The sequence below is a fragment of the Dama dama genome, chromosome 23 (assembly GCF_033118175.1).
Source record: "Dama dama isolate Ldn47 chromosome 23, ASM3311817v1, whole genome shotgun sequence".
Taxonomy (NCBI): domain Eukaryota; kingdom Metazoa; phylum Chordata; class Mammalia; order Artiodactyla; family Cervidae; genus Dama; species Dama dama.
In genome coordinates this window covers 26,772,265-26,789,031 of record NC_083703.1, presented here as the reverse complement: position 1 = coordinate 26,789,031, position 16,767 = coordinate 26,772,265, and the positions used below count along the sequence as shown (strand labels likewise).

The 16,767-nt window shown below is 39.2% G+C and overlaps 1 protein-coding gene and 1 long non-coding RNA gene across 4 annotated transcripts in view; one reads left to right on the top strand and one right to left on the bottom strand.

Moving 5' to 3' along the window:
* The window catches only part of PRTFDC1 (phosphoribosyl transferase domain containing 1), a 97,139-nt gene that overhangs the window by 10,208 nt on the left and 70,164 nt on the right, over nt 1-16,767 (top strand). For all 3 annotated transcript variants that reach the window (XM_061126221.1, XM_061126219.1, XM_061126220.1), the window contains exon 3: nt 6,408-6,591. In XM_061126221.1, the coding sequence (XP_060982204.1) occupies nt 6,408-6,591 (184 nt within the window). The remainder of the gene's footprint in view (nt 1-6,407; nt 6,592-16,767) is intronic.
* The window catches only part of LOC133044667 (uncharacterized), a 117,495-nt gene that overhangs the window by 72,107 nt on the left and 28,621 nt on the right, over nt 1-16,767 (bottom strand). The gene's annotated exons all lie outside the window — the stretch shown is intronic.

Sequence of the window (16,767 nt, the reverse complement as noted above, 5' to 3'; positions counted from 1 at the left end):
CGTGTGTTTCTTAGTTTTCAGAGAAAAGAAAGTAACAGAAAGTTAGTCACTCAGTTGTGTCTGACTCTTTGTGACCCTATGGACTGTAGCAGCCTGCCAGGCTCCTCTGTCCATGGAATTCTCCAGGTGAGAATGCTGGAATGGGTAAGTGCCTCTTCCAATTCAGCCTACCACAGGCGTCAGCACTTAAAGGTCTTATCCCTTCAACAAAGCTGCCTTAATGCCCCGACCCTTGCCTTTCCATGGACTTTTGATTTCTAGCACAAGATCAAGTACTTAAGCCTTCACATTTATATTAAAAGCAAGCTTCCTGTATTTCACACTCAGAAATCTGGGTGGGAGAAGCTCTGAGAAACAAGGGCAAGCTGAAACTCAGGGCTCCCACTCCCCCCTTTCCCTTAGCCTTTGTACTTCTGCCCCTGTTTTCTTAAACTGTGACTTTCTTCTGAGTTAAAATTTAACTTATGAAATAGATCCTCAGCCAAAGGAAAGTTTGAAAAGCACCGGCTGGTCACTATTCCCAAGATGTTATCTTTCCATCAGTGCCTGTCTGTAAGCAAAAGGAAATGTCATTCTTTCACTGAAATTCTAAGATTTCCCATTGGTTAAGATCTGCATATTGCATGTTCTCTCAAACTATAAAATATTATTAAAATAAGATCTAGTTTAGGATTTCTCACGGCCTCAGGTGGCCTTCCATGGAATACAAGTTTTGATCCTTAAAGGGAAAAAAGGTTCTGAGAAGAAATAAATGTGAAAAATTTGGCATCTCCCAACTTGTCAAACCTCCCAGTTGGCAATTCATATTAAAGATGCAGATTCCTAAATCATTTCATCAGAGAACACCCGATACTTGCTACCTTTCTATTTCACTAGATTGGGAGGTGGATTTCTAAGCCCATTGATACTCACTGTATGGCACCAAGGAAAACAGTTGCTCAATAAATTTTTCCTTTTTCAAATGTAGACAAATATGAATGCAAAACTCCTATTATTGATACGGTAGGGGAAAAGTGGTCTCCGCTATTGAATAGAATATTTATCAATTTCTTTTTGCACATGCTTAGAAAGAAATTTCTCCCAAATTAATTTGATTCAGTGGCTGCATTAACTCAATATTTTGTTTAGTCCAGCCTCAGCCGTTATGATGAATACATTACACATAAAATATGGTGGAAGGTTAGAAAACAATAAAAATACCTAATTTTGAAAAAGGGGTAAATTTTATAAAATATATTCAGCTTCCTAAGAATCAGTCTACTGGATTTCTCCTACCCCCCAAAAAAGAAGAAGGATACAGATTCTTGCAAAGGAAAGGGGTGGGGTGGGGAAGAAATGTGCTTGACTTTGGTAGTTAAACCAGCTTCTCTTGTGCAGTGGGCGTCTTTGTACTCTATTCACCTCTTAATAGCTCTCAGAAGTACTTTGTCTTCACATGAGTTTGGGAATCCCCTGGTTTAAACAAATTTTGTCTTTTCTCATCTGAAAATTAATTTATGACTTAAGTTAATTGCATCATGATATAGTTCAGGATTGAATCGTGGCAAGGTTACCAGTTGCCTCTACAGGAGGCTTTATGTATAGAAATTCTGATTTGGGGGTCTGGGGTTGGGCCTCAAAAATGCCCATCCCCACCTTTAAAATGAATTTATTGAGATATAATTTACATACAACAAAACTCACCCATTGTAGGTAAATGACTCAGTGATTTTTAGTACTAGGCATTTTTTTAGTACTAGTGATTTTAATACTAGTACTAGATTTAATACTAGATTTTAGTACTAGTGATTTTTATGGCTAGGCAACAATTACCAGCATCGTTTTACAATATTTCGTTGTCAGTCAAAAGTTTGTTGTCAATCTCTGCTCCTACCCACACCATCAGGCAATCACTAATCTAATTTCTTTCTCTCTAAACTTGTGTTTTCTGAGCTTTTAATATAAATTAAATCAATATCTGATTATTGATTCATCGATTGATAAGCACTTAGATTTCTTGTTTTGGCTACTGCGAATAATGCTTCCAGGAACATTTGCATGTAAGTCTTTGTGTGGACACATCTTTTCATTTTCTTGGTTGGGTTTTTGGAGAGGAATTCTGAGTTTTATGGTAAGTGTAAGAAACTGCCATTTATTTTCCAAATGGCTACACCGTTTTTCATTCCCACCAGCAACCTTTGAAGGTTCCAATTTCTCCACATTGCTGCTGCTGTTGTTGTTTTAGTCGCTCAGTTGTATCCGACTCTTTAAGACGCCATGGACTATAGCCCACCAGGCTTCTCTGTCCATGGAATTCTCCAGGCAAGAATACTGGAGTGGGTTGCCATGCCTTTCTCCCTAGTTTCTCCACATACTTGCCAACATTTCATATTGTTTGTCCTTTTTAACTCTAACCATTCTAGGTGTTCCCAGGCTCAGTGGTAAAGAATCTGCCTGGCAATGCAGGAGACAGAGATTTGATCCCTGGATCGAGAAGATCTCCTGGAGAAGGAAATGGCAACCCACTCCAGTGTTCTTGCCTGGGAAATCCCACGGACAGAGGAGCCTGGCAAGCTACAGTCCATGGGGTTGCCAAAGAGTTGGACACGACCTAGTGACTAAGACAACAAAACCAAAAACGTGGATATATAAAAGTGTTTCATTGTGGTTTAAAATTTTCCTAATGATTAGTGTGCTTTTTCTAGCTGTTCATACATCTTCTTTGGAGACGTGCCTATTTAAGTTTTTTGCCAATTTTGCAGTTGGGTTGTTTGTCTTCTAAATGAGTTGTTAAGAGTTCTTTATATATTCTGGACACAGCCCTTTATCAGACATATGCTTTGCAAATATTTCCCACTAGTGTGTGGCTTGTCTTTTCATCATTGGTATATTTTAAGAAGAACGTTGGGTGAACTATTCTGTAAATGTCAACCAGGTCCAACTGTTATATGATACTGTTCCTTTAACTATATCCGTACTGGTTTTCTGCCTGTTGGATCTGTCATGTTCTAAGAGACGGGTATTGAAGTTTCCAGCTACATTAGTGGATTCATCCACCTCTAGTTCTTCAGTTTTTTGACACTCTGTTGCTAGGTGCGGACACATGAAGGACTGTTATGTTTTCCTGGAGAACTGACCTCTTTTTATTACAGTAATGTCATTCTTTATTCCTGACAATTTCCTTGCTCTGAAGTCTGCTTTGTCTGAAATTGATGTAACTTTTCCAGGTTTCTGTTGATTATGTTTGCATGGTGCATCTTTCTCCATCCCTTTAATTTGGCTCTTTTATCTGCATCTTTGTGTTTAAGATGAATTTCTTGTGGACAACATCCCTTAGGGTATTTTTTGATCCACTCTGACAGTCTCTGCCTTTAATTGATGTTTTTAGACCATGTTTGCGTGCTGTGCATGCTAAGCCGCTTCAGTTGTGTCCGACTCTTTGTGACCTGTGGACTATAGCCAGCCAGGCTCCTCTGTCCATGGGGATTCTCCAGGCAAGAATACTGGAGTGGGTTGCCATGCCCTCCTCTAGGAGACAGATATCAAACCTGCATCTCTCACATCTCGTTCATTGGCAGGCAGGTTCTTTGCCACTAGCACCACCTGGGAAGCCCATTTTTAGACCGTTCATGTTTAAAGTCATGATTGATATTCTTGGTTTAGTCTCTACCATATTTGTAACTATTTATTACTCATTGCCCTTGTTGTTTGTTTCTTTTTTTGTCTGCCAGTCTGTGAAGACTGTCTTCCCCAGTGGTGCATAGCTGTTGTTGATGTGCAATTTATTTTTCTTGTTTTTCCTTTTAAGTTTTGCTCACTGGGGTTCACACCTGTGTCTGAATAGCCTAGTCTTTAGCCTAATATTGATGAGAGAGTGTTCTCAAGCACCTCGAGATAGTGAGGCTTCCACTCTCTGCTGATGAATGTGGGGGGGGACCTGCCAAAGACATTCATATTTCCAGGCTTTTTTTTTTCCTTTTTTAATTAATTTTTATTGGAGTATAGTTGCTTTGCAATATTGTATTAGTTTTTACTGTAGAATAAAGTAAATCAGCTATGTGTGTGTGTGTGTGTGTGTGTGTGTCCCTTCTCTTTTGGATTTCCTTCCCATTTAGGTCACACAGAGCCCTGAGTAGAGTTCCCTGAGTTATATAGTAGGTTCTCATTAGTTATCTATTTTATACATAGTATCAATAGTGTATATATGTCCACCCCAATCTCCCAGTTCTTTCCAGCCTCTTCCAGGTCTTCCCTGGATTTTTACTTTCCACAGAGCTTTCTTGTGTCTGTTCTGCACAGGCTTGCAGGCTTCACCATCCGGGGATGTTTGGGTGGCTTGGGCCCACACTCGTCTCTGCTGTGCAAATGCATAGCTTCCTTAGCTTCCGGTCAGCTCGGGACATGTGACGAGTTTGTCATGGTCCCCTCTCCCATGAGTGTCACCTCTCGGAATTCCCTGTCAAATCCATGTCTGGTCTGTCAGTTAGCTGTTCAAACAGGACTGCAACTTCAGGATGATGGGGCCCCTGGCCCTCCCTGTTCACATGCTGCCACGCTGGCCACGTTAGCTGACTGTGCTCCTCACCAGGGGAGCAGTGCCCTCCGCCCCAGTTGAACCGCCTGGTTGAACATGAGAGCTGACGGGGCCAGGAGAATGGGAGCGTTCTCAGACAAGGAAGCCGCAGACCTGCTCTGTTTCTGCCTGGTGTTCAGTAGTTTCATGAATAAATGGTCTCAGTTTGGGGCATGCCTTTGGTGGGTCTCCAGAGGGCTGAAATGCTTGTTTTTGACAGTTTCATTCAACTTTCTACTTGCTTTTTGTGAAGAGGATGTGTTGACCTCCTTACTCCAGCATGCCAGAAACAAATGTCCCTTTTTATAGAGTATTTGGCATGCTCATGTACATGTTTCACTGATCATATTTTTGAGAAGCCGTGGTTGTCATTTCATGTGTGTATGTGTATATGCACGTATGTGCATGCATGGTAAGTCACTGCAGTTGTGTCTGACTCTGTGGGATCCCATGGACTGTAGCCTACCAGGCTCCTCTGTCCAGGGGTTTCTCCAGGCAAAAATACTGGAGTGGGTTGCCATGCCTTCCTCCAAGGGATCTTTCTGACCCAGGGATTGAACCTGCATCTCTTATGTCCTCTGCATTGGCAGGCAGATTCTTTATCACTGTGCCACCTGGGAAGCCCATGTGCATGTATATACACCCATATAAAAGCATATAAAAATACATTGTATAAAGTAGGGACTTCCCTGGTGGTTCAGTGGCTAAGACTCTGTGCTTCCAATGCAGGGGGCCTGGGTTCAAACCCTGGTCAGGGAACAAGATCCCATGTGCTGTAACTAAGACCTCATGCAGTCAAAAAAAAAAAAAAAAAAATACATTGTATAAAGTATATATTATATATAGAACATATGTGATATAATATTTTATTTTTTCATATCATTCAGTTCATCTGTTTTATTTCTTTAAGACCTGGCTGCTTCGGGTCTTAGTTGCAGCACACAGAATCTTTAGTTGCTGCATGCAAACTTAGTTCTGCAAGTGGGATCTAGTTCCCTGGCCAGGGATCGAACCTGGGCCCCCTACAAAAGAGTGTGGAGACTTAGGCAGTGGACCACCAAGGGAGTCCCAGTTCATTTGTTTTAAATCTAATTCAGTTTGAAGTGGCAGAGGGAATTTTTTTTAAAAGTATACACCTTAGAACATGCCTCCATTCAATATTTTAGTGTTGTATGCATAAATGGACAGTGGACTTACAGATCTGAAACAATGAGAGAAAATATAATGACACTTCCAAATTAGGTGTTGGGTGCCAGCCCAAGGTTGCAGAACTTCAGGAGACACCATTCAGACTGTAATCCGTGGAAATGGTGTCCACTGAGATTGTCTGGGGCACCTTTCACATAGGTAACATCCTATCTTCAGTAAATAAAAGACAAATATTATTCTTTTGATAGTTACCACGGGCTTGACTTTTCCTCTAGTCTCGTCTAACGTGGTCAGGTGGGTGAGTCATTCTCCATTTCCTCTTTCTTTGCTTTAAAGTGAGTGTAATATCATCACATACCATCATAGCCTTGTTAAAGCTAACAGCCAGGCTCTGTAGTGATCAAATGATTGCCTTCATGATCTTTGACATCATGTTTTACACTGTAATCACTTTTTTTGTGACACAGAGGAGAAAAAATGTACCACCGATGATATGGTTATCAGAAATATGTTTTGAACACTCTCTCTTTGTCCAGTGTTAACAGAGCTTCTTTATCTGGAGGCTTTGGTCTCCCAAGACCTTTTCCACTTTTCTCCTGCATAATCAAATATGTAGAGTATATCATGCAGTTTTTTTTTTTTTGAAAGAAACAAAAATGCTCAGAAATGGTTATACTTTAATATGTCTTTTAATCCCTTGTTTCAGAATTGAACGGCTGGCTAAGGATATTATGAAAGACATAGGATACTGTGACATTATGGTCCTGTGTGTACTCAAAGGAGGCTACAAGTTCTGTGCAGATCTGGTAGAACACCTAAAGAACATCAGTCGAAATTCTGATAGATGTGTCTCTATGAAGGTTGATTTCATCCGACTAAAAAGTTACAGGGTGAGTTATGATTTACTCCATTTTGATTATATGATGTTTAGATTGAACAGTGTTATAAAAGCAAAAAACTAATAATGTTATGAAAATGAAGGATTTATTTTAATTTTAATTTGCAAGATACTACAACCTGTCATTCAAATAATGTTCTTGGTGGGGCAGGGAGACCCTCCTATCTATTGCTCATATAGTGAAAGAAGCTTCAGAAATGATTCATGCTTTCTTTTATGGCTATAAAGTTGAGTGGTTATTTCCTGGCTCCTAGTCTCATGAATGACTGTGTGGAGAAAGAGTGTTAAGGAAGTCCAGTGAATACAGATGTATTTCTGCTCTGGATATCGCTCTTGGCCCCGGAGATCTGTGTGAGGGTGTCCCGCCAGTGTTAGTACTTGGGTGTCTGCAGTCAGGGCCCAGATATGAAGCACTAAAACCTGTAGGGATAATGAGTTACCAAGAGCAGTGAGACAGAAGACCAGAGAATCTCCAACAGAAGGCTCTTCTACCAGTGTGTGCTGGGTTTTCATGGCCACTCAGTTGTGTCTGACTCTTGGCGACCCGGTGGACTGTAGCCCGCCAGGCTCCTCTGTCCTTGGGATTTCCCAGGCAAGAATACTGGAGTGGGTTGCCAATTCCCTTCTCCAGGGGATCTTCCCTACCCAAGGATCGAACCCGGGTCTCCTGCATTGCAGGCAGATTCTTTACCATCTGAGCCACCAGGGAAGCCCAAATCACTAGCTTTGAATTGTGTTTTCATTGCTTTGGGACAAAATAACCACAAACTTAGTGGCTTAAACCACTTAAACATAAAACACATGTTTATCATCCTACAGTTTCTCTAGGTCAGAACTTCTCTGCTCAGAATCTTTCCAGACCGAAAGCAAGGTGTTAGTTGGGACTTTGATCACTTCTAGGATTTGGGGTCCTTCTCCAACATCACTGGTCATTAGCAGATTTCAACCCCTGGTTCCCTGCCGACTCTAGACTGGATTCACTTTCTGCCCTGGGGTCCCTGCCTCGTGGATAACAGGCTGTTCATTGCAGGGTAGGAGAACTGCTCCCTCCAGTGGGGCCCTGCTCCTTTCTTTTAAGGACTCCACTGATTAGGTCAGGTCTACCCAGGATAAACTCTTTTTGATGAACTCAAAGTCAGTTGACTAATCACCTAATCATGAGAGTAAATTCCCATGATATTTACAAGTCTTGACCACAGGTAAATGGAGGAGATTATACACAAAGAGAGTGTGCAGGGGGACAGGGGTGGGAGGGCATCTTAGAATTCTGCCTACCCTACCGTTCTCTTTCTTTGACTCAGTTGCCTCAGCTTTCGAGCGGCTAGTAGATTTTTCATTTCTTAAGATACTCTGTATTTTCCTTATGACCTCTCAGGTCAGGATAAAATTGTTTTTTAGTTTTGTTTTGGGGTGTGTGTGTGTGTGTGTGTGATGTGGCCATCTTAACTCTAATTTATTCATTTCATCTCTTGAAAATCTTTTCTCTTTAATTGTCTCTCATCCTAGTTTAAGTAGCTGTGCTTCCTTCTTAGAAGATTTTTTTCCCCTGCTTACTTGACTCTGATCCTTACTGTAAAATCTTCTAAAATCTTTAAAAAATTAAAGTCAGGTTTATTTGAGCCTAATTTACATGCAATAGAATTTACCTCTGTCACTTTGCTGTTCTATGAGTTTTAACAAATGCATAGTCATGTAAATCACCACAGTCAGGACACAGAACAGCCCTTATCGCAACAAATGTCCTTGTGTCCCTTGGTAGTTAATCCTTTCCCCCACCCGCAAATTCTGGCAACTGCTGATACAGTCTCTTTCCCTGGAATTCTGCTGTTTTTAGAATGTCATATAATGTAATCAGATACCATGTGGCCTTAGTAAATCTGTAAAGCTTAGCATCTTTCATTTGAAATTCATCAATGTTGTTATATGTCCCAATAATGCATTTCTTATTGTCAAGTAGGATTATTGTATGGATATGCCAGTTTTAAAATCATTCATCAGCTGAAGGATATTTGGTTTGTTTCCTTTCTGGGGTGATTATGAATAAGGCTACTAAGGGGGGTGGGAGAAGATGAGATGGTTAGATGGCATCCGTGACTCAGTGGACATGAGTTTGAGCAAACTCTGGGAGATGGTGAAGGACAGGGGAGCCTGGCATCCTGCAGTCTATGGGGATCACAGAGAACCAGACATAGCTTAGCAGCAGCACAACAAAATATTCACATGCAGATTTTTGTATGTACTTATGTCTTTGTTTCTCTTGAGCAAATTTGTCTTGAGATTGCTAGGTTATATGGGGAGTATTTATAAGAAATTACCAAACTATTTTCCAAAAGGATTGAATAATTTTGCTCCCCCACCAGGACTATATGAGAGTTCCAGTTGCTCTACACTTTTGGCAACATTTGGTTTTGTCAATATTTCTTTATTTTTTCCTTTTTTTGCTTTACCCATTCAGATAGCCAATAGTATCTCACCGTGGTTTTAATTTGCATTTCCCCAGTGAATAATGATGTTGAGCATCCTTTTATTTGCCTTTTTGTTGTTTATACAGTTTCTTTGATGAAATGTTTGTTCAAATATCTTGCTCATTTTAAAAATTGGGTTGTTTCTTATTATTCAGTTTTAAGTTTCTTAGGTATTTTGGTTATCAATCCTTTATTAATATGTTTTTGAATATATTTCCAGTCAGTGGGTTGTTATTTTTGTTTTCATTAGAGTGCTTTTTTTCCCAAAGGGTATAATTTAAAAATTTTTATAAACTCTACTTTATCATTTTTTCTTTTGTAGATCATAATTTTTGTGTATATAAGTAATCTGCTTAAATCTTTGTGTATATGAGTAATCTTTGCTTAATTCAAGGTCATGAAGACTTAGCCTCTGTTTTCTTTCAGAAGTTCCTAGTTTTAGGTTTCTAGATGTATCCAGGTATATAATTAATGTTGTGCGTGCATGCTTAGTCACTTTAGTCATGTCCAACTCTCTGTGACCCCATGGACCACAGCCAGCCAGGCTCCTCTGTCCATGGGATTCTCCAGGCAAGAATACTGGAGTGGGTACTTTAACTTATTATAAGTTATTAAGTTAATAACTTATAAATAAGTGCCATTAACTTATTAATGTGGTACAGATCAAGATTTCTTTTTTTTCCTTTTTGCAAGTGAATGTCCAATTTTTCCAAGATCATTTGATGAAAAGACTATTCTTTTCCATTGAATTGCCTCTGATCTTTTATTGAAAATCAGTTGACTGTATATTCGTGGGTCTATTTCTGAGCACTCTATTGAGTTCAGCTCATCTCTATGTTTATTCTTTGGTCAATATCACACTGTTTTGATTACTATATCTGCATAGAAGTCAGGAAGTCAGAGAGTATGTGTCCTTCAACTTTGTTCTTTTTCATAACTGTTTATGAAAGTTTATCTTTCTATGTAAGTTTAAAAATCATGTTGTTGATGTCTACAGAATAACCTGTAATCGGTGGCCTGTAAAGGAGTGTTGGAGTTACATGTTCCTTCTGGGATGCATGCTCAGAGAATGGTGTGTTAGGGTGATCTGAGAGTGGGGGTTTTGGTCCTATGATGTCAAAAGGTCATCCATCAGATATTTCCACTAGACCAGTTTAAGCGTCAGGATCTTGGCTGGTTTGACTTGGGTAAGACTAACTCTCTGCCCCTGAAAGAACAGCTGTACTGTAGCAGTCCATATGTCAGAGGTGTTATCTGTAGGGGGTTGCTGAAAGCAGTCTTGTGATATATTGTCTAAGCGATGTGAACCTTGGAGGGTGTGCAGTTTTCAAAACAATTAAAGAGAGCTTAGTCAGGAAAGGCGGTTACAGGATGTTATTTATGAAGCAAGTTATAGTTTAAGGGATCCAACTGATGACTGCCCTTGGTTTCACTATTATATGTGGTAAACTTTTCCTTGAATTTCAGTTTCTAATTGTCTGTTGCAGGTACATAGAAATTTTGTGTATTGAACACTTGACTTTTCAAAACTCTCATTAGTTTGAATTGCTCTTTTGTAGATTCTTTTGGGTTTTTCCATGAAGATAATGGTTTTCCTTCTTTTTTTCTAATTTGTGTATTTATTTCTTTTTATTGCTTTGCTGCACTGGCTAGGACTTCCTGTACAATTCTGAATGGAAAGAGTGAAAGAAAACATTCTTACCTTGTTATCAGTCATGTGATATTAACTGTTGCATCCTCAAATTTTTGTTGTATTGTTTTCATTTTCATTCAACTCAAACTATTTTCAAATTTCCTTTGTGACTTCCTCTTTTATTCATGGATTATTTCTTACTGTTTAATTTCCAAATATTTGGGGATTTTCCAGACATAGCTCTGTATGATTTCTAGTTTAATTCTGTTGCAGAAAGAGTACTTTATGTGACTTCAATTCTTTTAAATTTTTTAAGTCTTGTTTTATGGTCCAGAATACGGTCAATCTTGCTGAGACTAATAGCATTATGATCCATGTCAGATTAAACAGTGTTGCTGCTTTTCACCATCCATTTCTCTAAACATCCTCTATTTTATCAGTGTTTTAACCTAGAGGCACACATTCTAACACTTCTTATAATGTATCATGTTTGTTTGTTACTAGTTCTGAACAAACATTTGTATGTATATAGCTCCAGGAATATTGTGATCGTTTTTGCTGCATCTAAACAGATATTTTTGGACTGCCCTGGTGGGCCAGTGGTTAAGACTTCTCTATTACAATGTAGGGGGTGCAGGTTTGATCCCTTTTCAGGGAACTAAGATCCCACATGCTTTGTGGCACAGCCAAAAAAAATTTTTTTAAAGCAATGAACAGATATTTTCAAATCAACATTATTTTTTCTAGGGATCAGGCTGTGGAGGCTCCAACCCAGGGCTCTGATGAAGGAGGAGGGAGAGAATAAACTTTAAATGCTTACCACCAGCATCGGTTCTCAAACACAGCACATTTTAGTGTTTGTCCCACCTTTAAATCATGTAGGAACCAAGCATAACTGTGGTCTCTCTCTTCTTCCCTTCTTACAAAATGTCCTTCCTCTTGTCCATCACCAAGGTGACACAGATCATCTGCTGATCGATCACCTCGCATAAAAGCCTGCCTGCTCGCTCAGAGCAGGCCCTCCCCCTGATTAAATACCCTCTCAGAAATGGATAGAAAACCGTACTCATGGACCAGGCCCTGAGGCAAACAGCCCAGCTTTCTCTGCTCACAGCACCTAAGCTGTCCTCATCCCTAGATGTATTCAATGCCTTCAGCTTAGTCTTGAGCTGACCACCCCTTTACACACTTGAGCTCTTTCCACAGTCCCGAGGACATAGACGTATTAAAAGCCCAAGCTAATAAAACCACCAAGGAAGGGAAACAGGACTAACTCATTTTCCTCTGAGGGTGTCTGGTGCTCCTGCATACCTCCAAACCGACTCATCTGGAGCAGACATCTCGAAAACATCTTGGCAGAAACAATGGCCACTGAGGTATTCTTTTCATTCCTTCAGAAGTTCCTGGAGGGCAGTCAGGACTCTGTAGGCTGTTGTGGGTGCTGGTCAAAAGCATCATGTAGTTTTACTCCCTCCTATCCTTCTACTCTGTGATTCTTTTATTTGTTTTAGGAAAATGTTGGAGGTTCAATTTACTGAGAGGCTGCATCTCCTTGTCACAGCCATTGGCATTCGGAGGTCACTTGAGGGGCTTCTTTTCTAGGAGGGGTCCCAGTTGTTTTATGCCGTCCACTGAAGTTTACTAAGGGACCTTCCTGGGGTGCAGATGGGTCAGACGTCTCAAGGCAATTTGACTTGTCTTTGTGTTGTGTTATACTTCCCATGAAACATGAAATGAATTGCTGAATGATACCCATCTAGACAAAGATTACTTAGAAATTAGCATTAGGCTAATTCATTGGAGAGCATGGCCCACATAGTCCTATTTTTTAAATGAAATGAGACCGCGCTGGCAGCCTGAATTCCTTAACATTTCAAGTTTTCCTTCCTCCTTCCCTTCTTTCATTTTTCCTTCTGTCCCTCTTTCTGTCTTTTCAGTAGTTTTCACCTGGCGCTTGCTAGATTAATTAATTTAATCTGATTTTAATCCTGACTGTAACTCTGCCAAGTATCTCTCAGCTTTTTTTTTTAAACTGGTGAAGACCACATTAGCAAATTGAAAGATAAAAACCATATGATTATCTCAATAGATGCAGAAAAAGCCTTTGACAAAATAGAACATCCATTTATGATAAAAACTCTCCAGAAAGCAGGCATAGAAGGAACATACCTCAACATAATAAAAGCTATATATGACAAACCCACAGCAAACATTATCCTCAATGGTGAAAAATTGAAAGCATTTCCCTTAAAGTCAGGAACAAAACAAGGGTGCCCACTCTCACCACTACTATTCAACATAGTTTTGGAAGTGTTGGCCACAGTAATCAGAGCAGAAAAAGAAATAAAAGGAATCCAGATAGGAAAAGAAGAAGTAAAACTCTCACTGTTTGCAGACGACATGATCCTCTACATAGAAAACCCTAAATACTCTACCAGAAAATTACTAGACCTAATCAATGAATACAGTAATGTTGCAGGATATAAAATTAACACACAGAAATCCCTTGCATTCCTATACACTAACAATGAGAAAGCAGAAAGAGAAATTAAGAAAACAATACCATTCACCATTGCAACAGAAAGAATAAAATACTTAGGAGTATATCTACCTAAAGAAACGAAAGACCTATATATAGAAAACTATAAAACACTGATGAAAGAAATCAAAGAGGACACAAATAGATGGAGAAATATACTATGTTCATGGATTGGAAGAATCAATATTGTGAAAATGACTATACTACCCAAAGCAATCTATAGATTCAATGCACTCCCTATCAAGCTACCAATGGTATTTTTCACAGAACTAGAACAAATAATTTCACAATTTGTATGGAAATACAAAAAACCTCGAATAACCAAAGCAATCTTGAGAAAGAAGAATGGAACTGGAGGAATCAACCTGCTTGACTTCAGGCTCTACTACAAAGCCACAGTCATCAAGACACTATGGCACAAAGACAGAAATATAGATCAATGGAACAGAATAGAAAGCCCAGAGATAAATCCACGTACCTATGGACACCTTATCTTCGACAAAGGGGGCAAGGATATACAATGGAAAAAAGACAACCTCTTTAACAAGTGGTGCTGGGAAAACTGGTCAACCACTTGTAAAAGAATGACACTAGAACACTTTGTAACACCATACACAAAAATAAACTCAAAATGGATTAAAGATCTAAATGTAAGACCAGAAACTATAAAACTCCTAGAGGAGAACATAGGCATAACACTCTCTGACATAAATCACAGCAGGATCCTCTATGACCCACCTCCCAGAATATTGGAAATAAAAGCAAAAATAAACAAATGGGACCTAATGAAACTTAAAAGTTTTTGCACAACAAAGGAAACTATAAGCAAGGTGAAAAGACAGCCCTCAGAATGGGAGAAAATAATAGCAAACGAAGCAACAGACAAAGGAGTAATCTCAAAAATATACAAGCAACTCCTGCAGCTCAATTCCAGAAAAATAAATGACCCAATCAAAAAATGGACCAAAGAACTAAACAGACATTTCTCCAAAGAAGACATACAGATGGCTAACAAACACATGAAAAGATGCTCAACATCACTCATTATCAGAGAAATGCAAATCAAAACCACAATGAGGTACCATTACATGCCAGTCAGGATGACTGCTATCCAAAAGTCTACAAGCAATAAATGCTGGAGAGGGTGTGGAGAAAAGGGAACCCTCTTACACTGTTGGTGGGAATGCAAACTAGTACAGCCACTATGGAGAACAGTGTGGAGATTTCTTAAAAATCTGGAAATAGAACTGCCATATGACCCAGCAATCCCACTCCTGGGCATACACACTGAGGAAACCAGATCTGAAAGAGACATGTGCACCCCCATGTTCATTGCAGCACTATTTATAATAGCCAGGACATGGAAGCAACCTAGATGCCCATCAGCAGACGAATGGATAAGGAACCTATGGTACATATACACAATGGAATATTACTCAGCCATTAAAAACAATTCATTTGAATCAGTTCTAATGAGATGGATGAAACTGGAGCCCATAATACAGAGTGAAGTAAGCCAGAAAGATAAAGACCAATACAGCATACTAACACATATATATGGAATTTAGAAAGATGGTAACGATAACCCTATATGCAAAACAGAAAAAGAGACACAGATGTGCAGAATAGACTTTGGGACTCTGTGGGAGAAGGGGAGGGTGGGATGTTCTGAGAGAATAGCACTGAAACAAGTATACTATCAAGGGTGAAACAGATCACCAGCCCAGGTTGGATGCATGAGACAAGTGCTCAGGGCTGGTGCACTGGGAAGACCCAGAGGGATGGGATCAGGAGGGAGGTGGCAGGGGGGATCGGGATGGGGAATACATGTAAATCCATGGCTGATTCATGTCAATGTATGGCACAAACCACTACAATATTGTAAAGTAATTAGCCTACAACTAATAAAAGTAAATGAAAAAAAAAAAAAAAACTGGTGAAGAAAAAGAGGCTCAGAAAGTTTAATTAACTCATATAAGGTCACACAGCCAGTAAATAGTAGAGAAGGCATCAGAGGGCTGACCCATCTATCTCTCAAGCTTGTGCCCTTTGCAACGTATCACATTTTCCACAAAAGTTTACTGTTTCATGAGATATAAATATGTTTGCTAACATTTATTAAAGGAGTTGGTTGTATTTTTCTTCTAAAATATATATAAGACAAATATTAAGTTCATATGTCAGTTATTATTGTCATTATGCAATAATTGGCCTTTAAGAAATGGTGACATTACTTGAGAAAATCCAGAAGTGACATGAGAGAGAGAACATATTACATATATTACATTACATGTGCCCACAGGAGACTATACTTTGTAGCTTGTCTTAAAACATCAACAAAACTTGTGAGAGCATTCATTGTTTATTTTACTTCGCAAAGAATCTAATTTCAATTATTTCTCAAAAGAATTTATTTATCTGAGGGGCCTAATTTTTCAGCTGATCTAATAACCCAAAGATAACACTGCATTATATGAGCACTTATTTGTGTTACACCATTACATTACACATTAAAAAAATATTTTCTTTTTCTCAAAGTAATATATTCAAATAGGTTACCAACCCAAACAAAAAATTTAATTTTGACAGTTTTATGGAATAAGCAACTTGAAAATGCTCTTGCTATAAACATCTAATAATACTAGGTGAATATAATAATAAATTTTTAGTCATTTATTTACTGATCGTGGCACATGGGATCTTAGTTCCCAGACAGAGGGTTGAACCCGCAACCCCCTGCAGTGAAACCATGGAGTCTTAACCACTGAATTGCTAGGGAAGTCCCTAAAAAGCCTTTTAAATGCTTACTGGAGTTCATAGAAGGTAGGGGATATCCAAGGCAGAAATGAAGAGTCTGAGAATCTAAGCATAAATGTGCACGGTGGTGGTGGTGGGGGGGTTCCTAGGAGCGGGGTTTGGGAGTTGTCTTAGTAATCTGACTTTAACCCCCATGCAGAGACAGATGGCAAAGCCTTGAACTTGTATCAGATGGGACGTTAGATGAGATCCTCATGCAAAGCCATTGCCTTCAAAAATATATGCCCTTGCTGAAAAAAAAATCCATCGTTTAGTAATGGGAGACCCTAAGAAGCTAGCTTGTCATTCTTGGACTGCCCTAGAGGGGAAAGTAAGTATCCCGTGAGAACTTTTAAACATGAATCTGTACCACATATGAGTCTGAGGTTTTCATTTACTTTACCTGTATCACCTGGGAAACTCCAACCAGAAAACTTAATACTAAAATTGGTCTCAGACCACAAAACCCTTAAGATGCCTGGTAGAAGCAAGTGGAAAACCTATGGAGGAAATACCTTAACTTCGGACAGATTCCTACAGATATACCTCACTTAACCTGAGCTCACAAACCCAAAGCACAAAAAATGCATAGAAGCAATCTTTCACAGGCAAGATTGACTGGAAAAGTATATAGCAAAAATAGGTAAGCAAGCTATGTGAAAGACAATATAAAATAATTATAGTTAATATGACTAAAGACATAAACAAAAGGATTTAAATAAAAGATAAGACAAC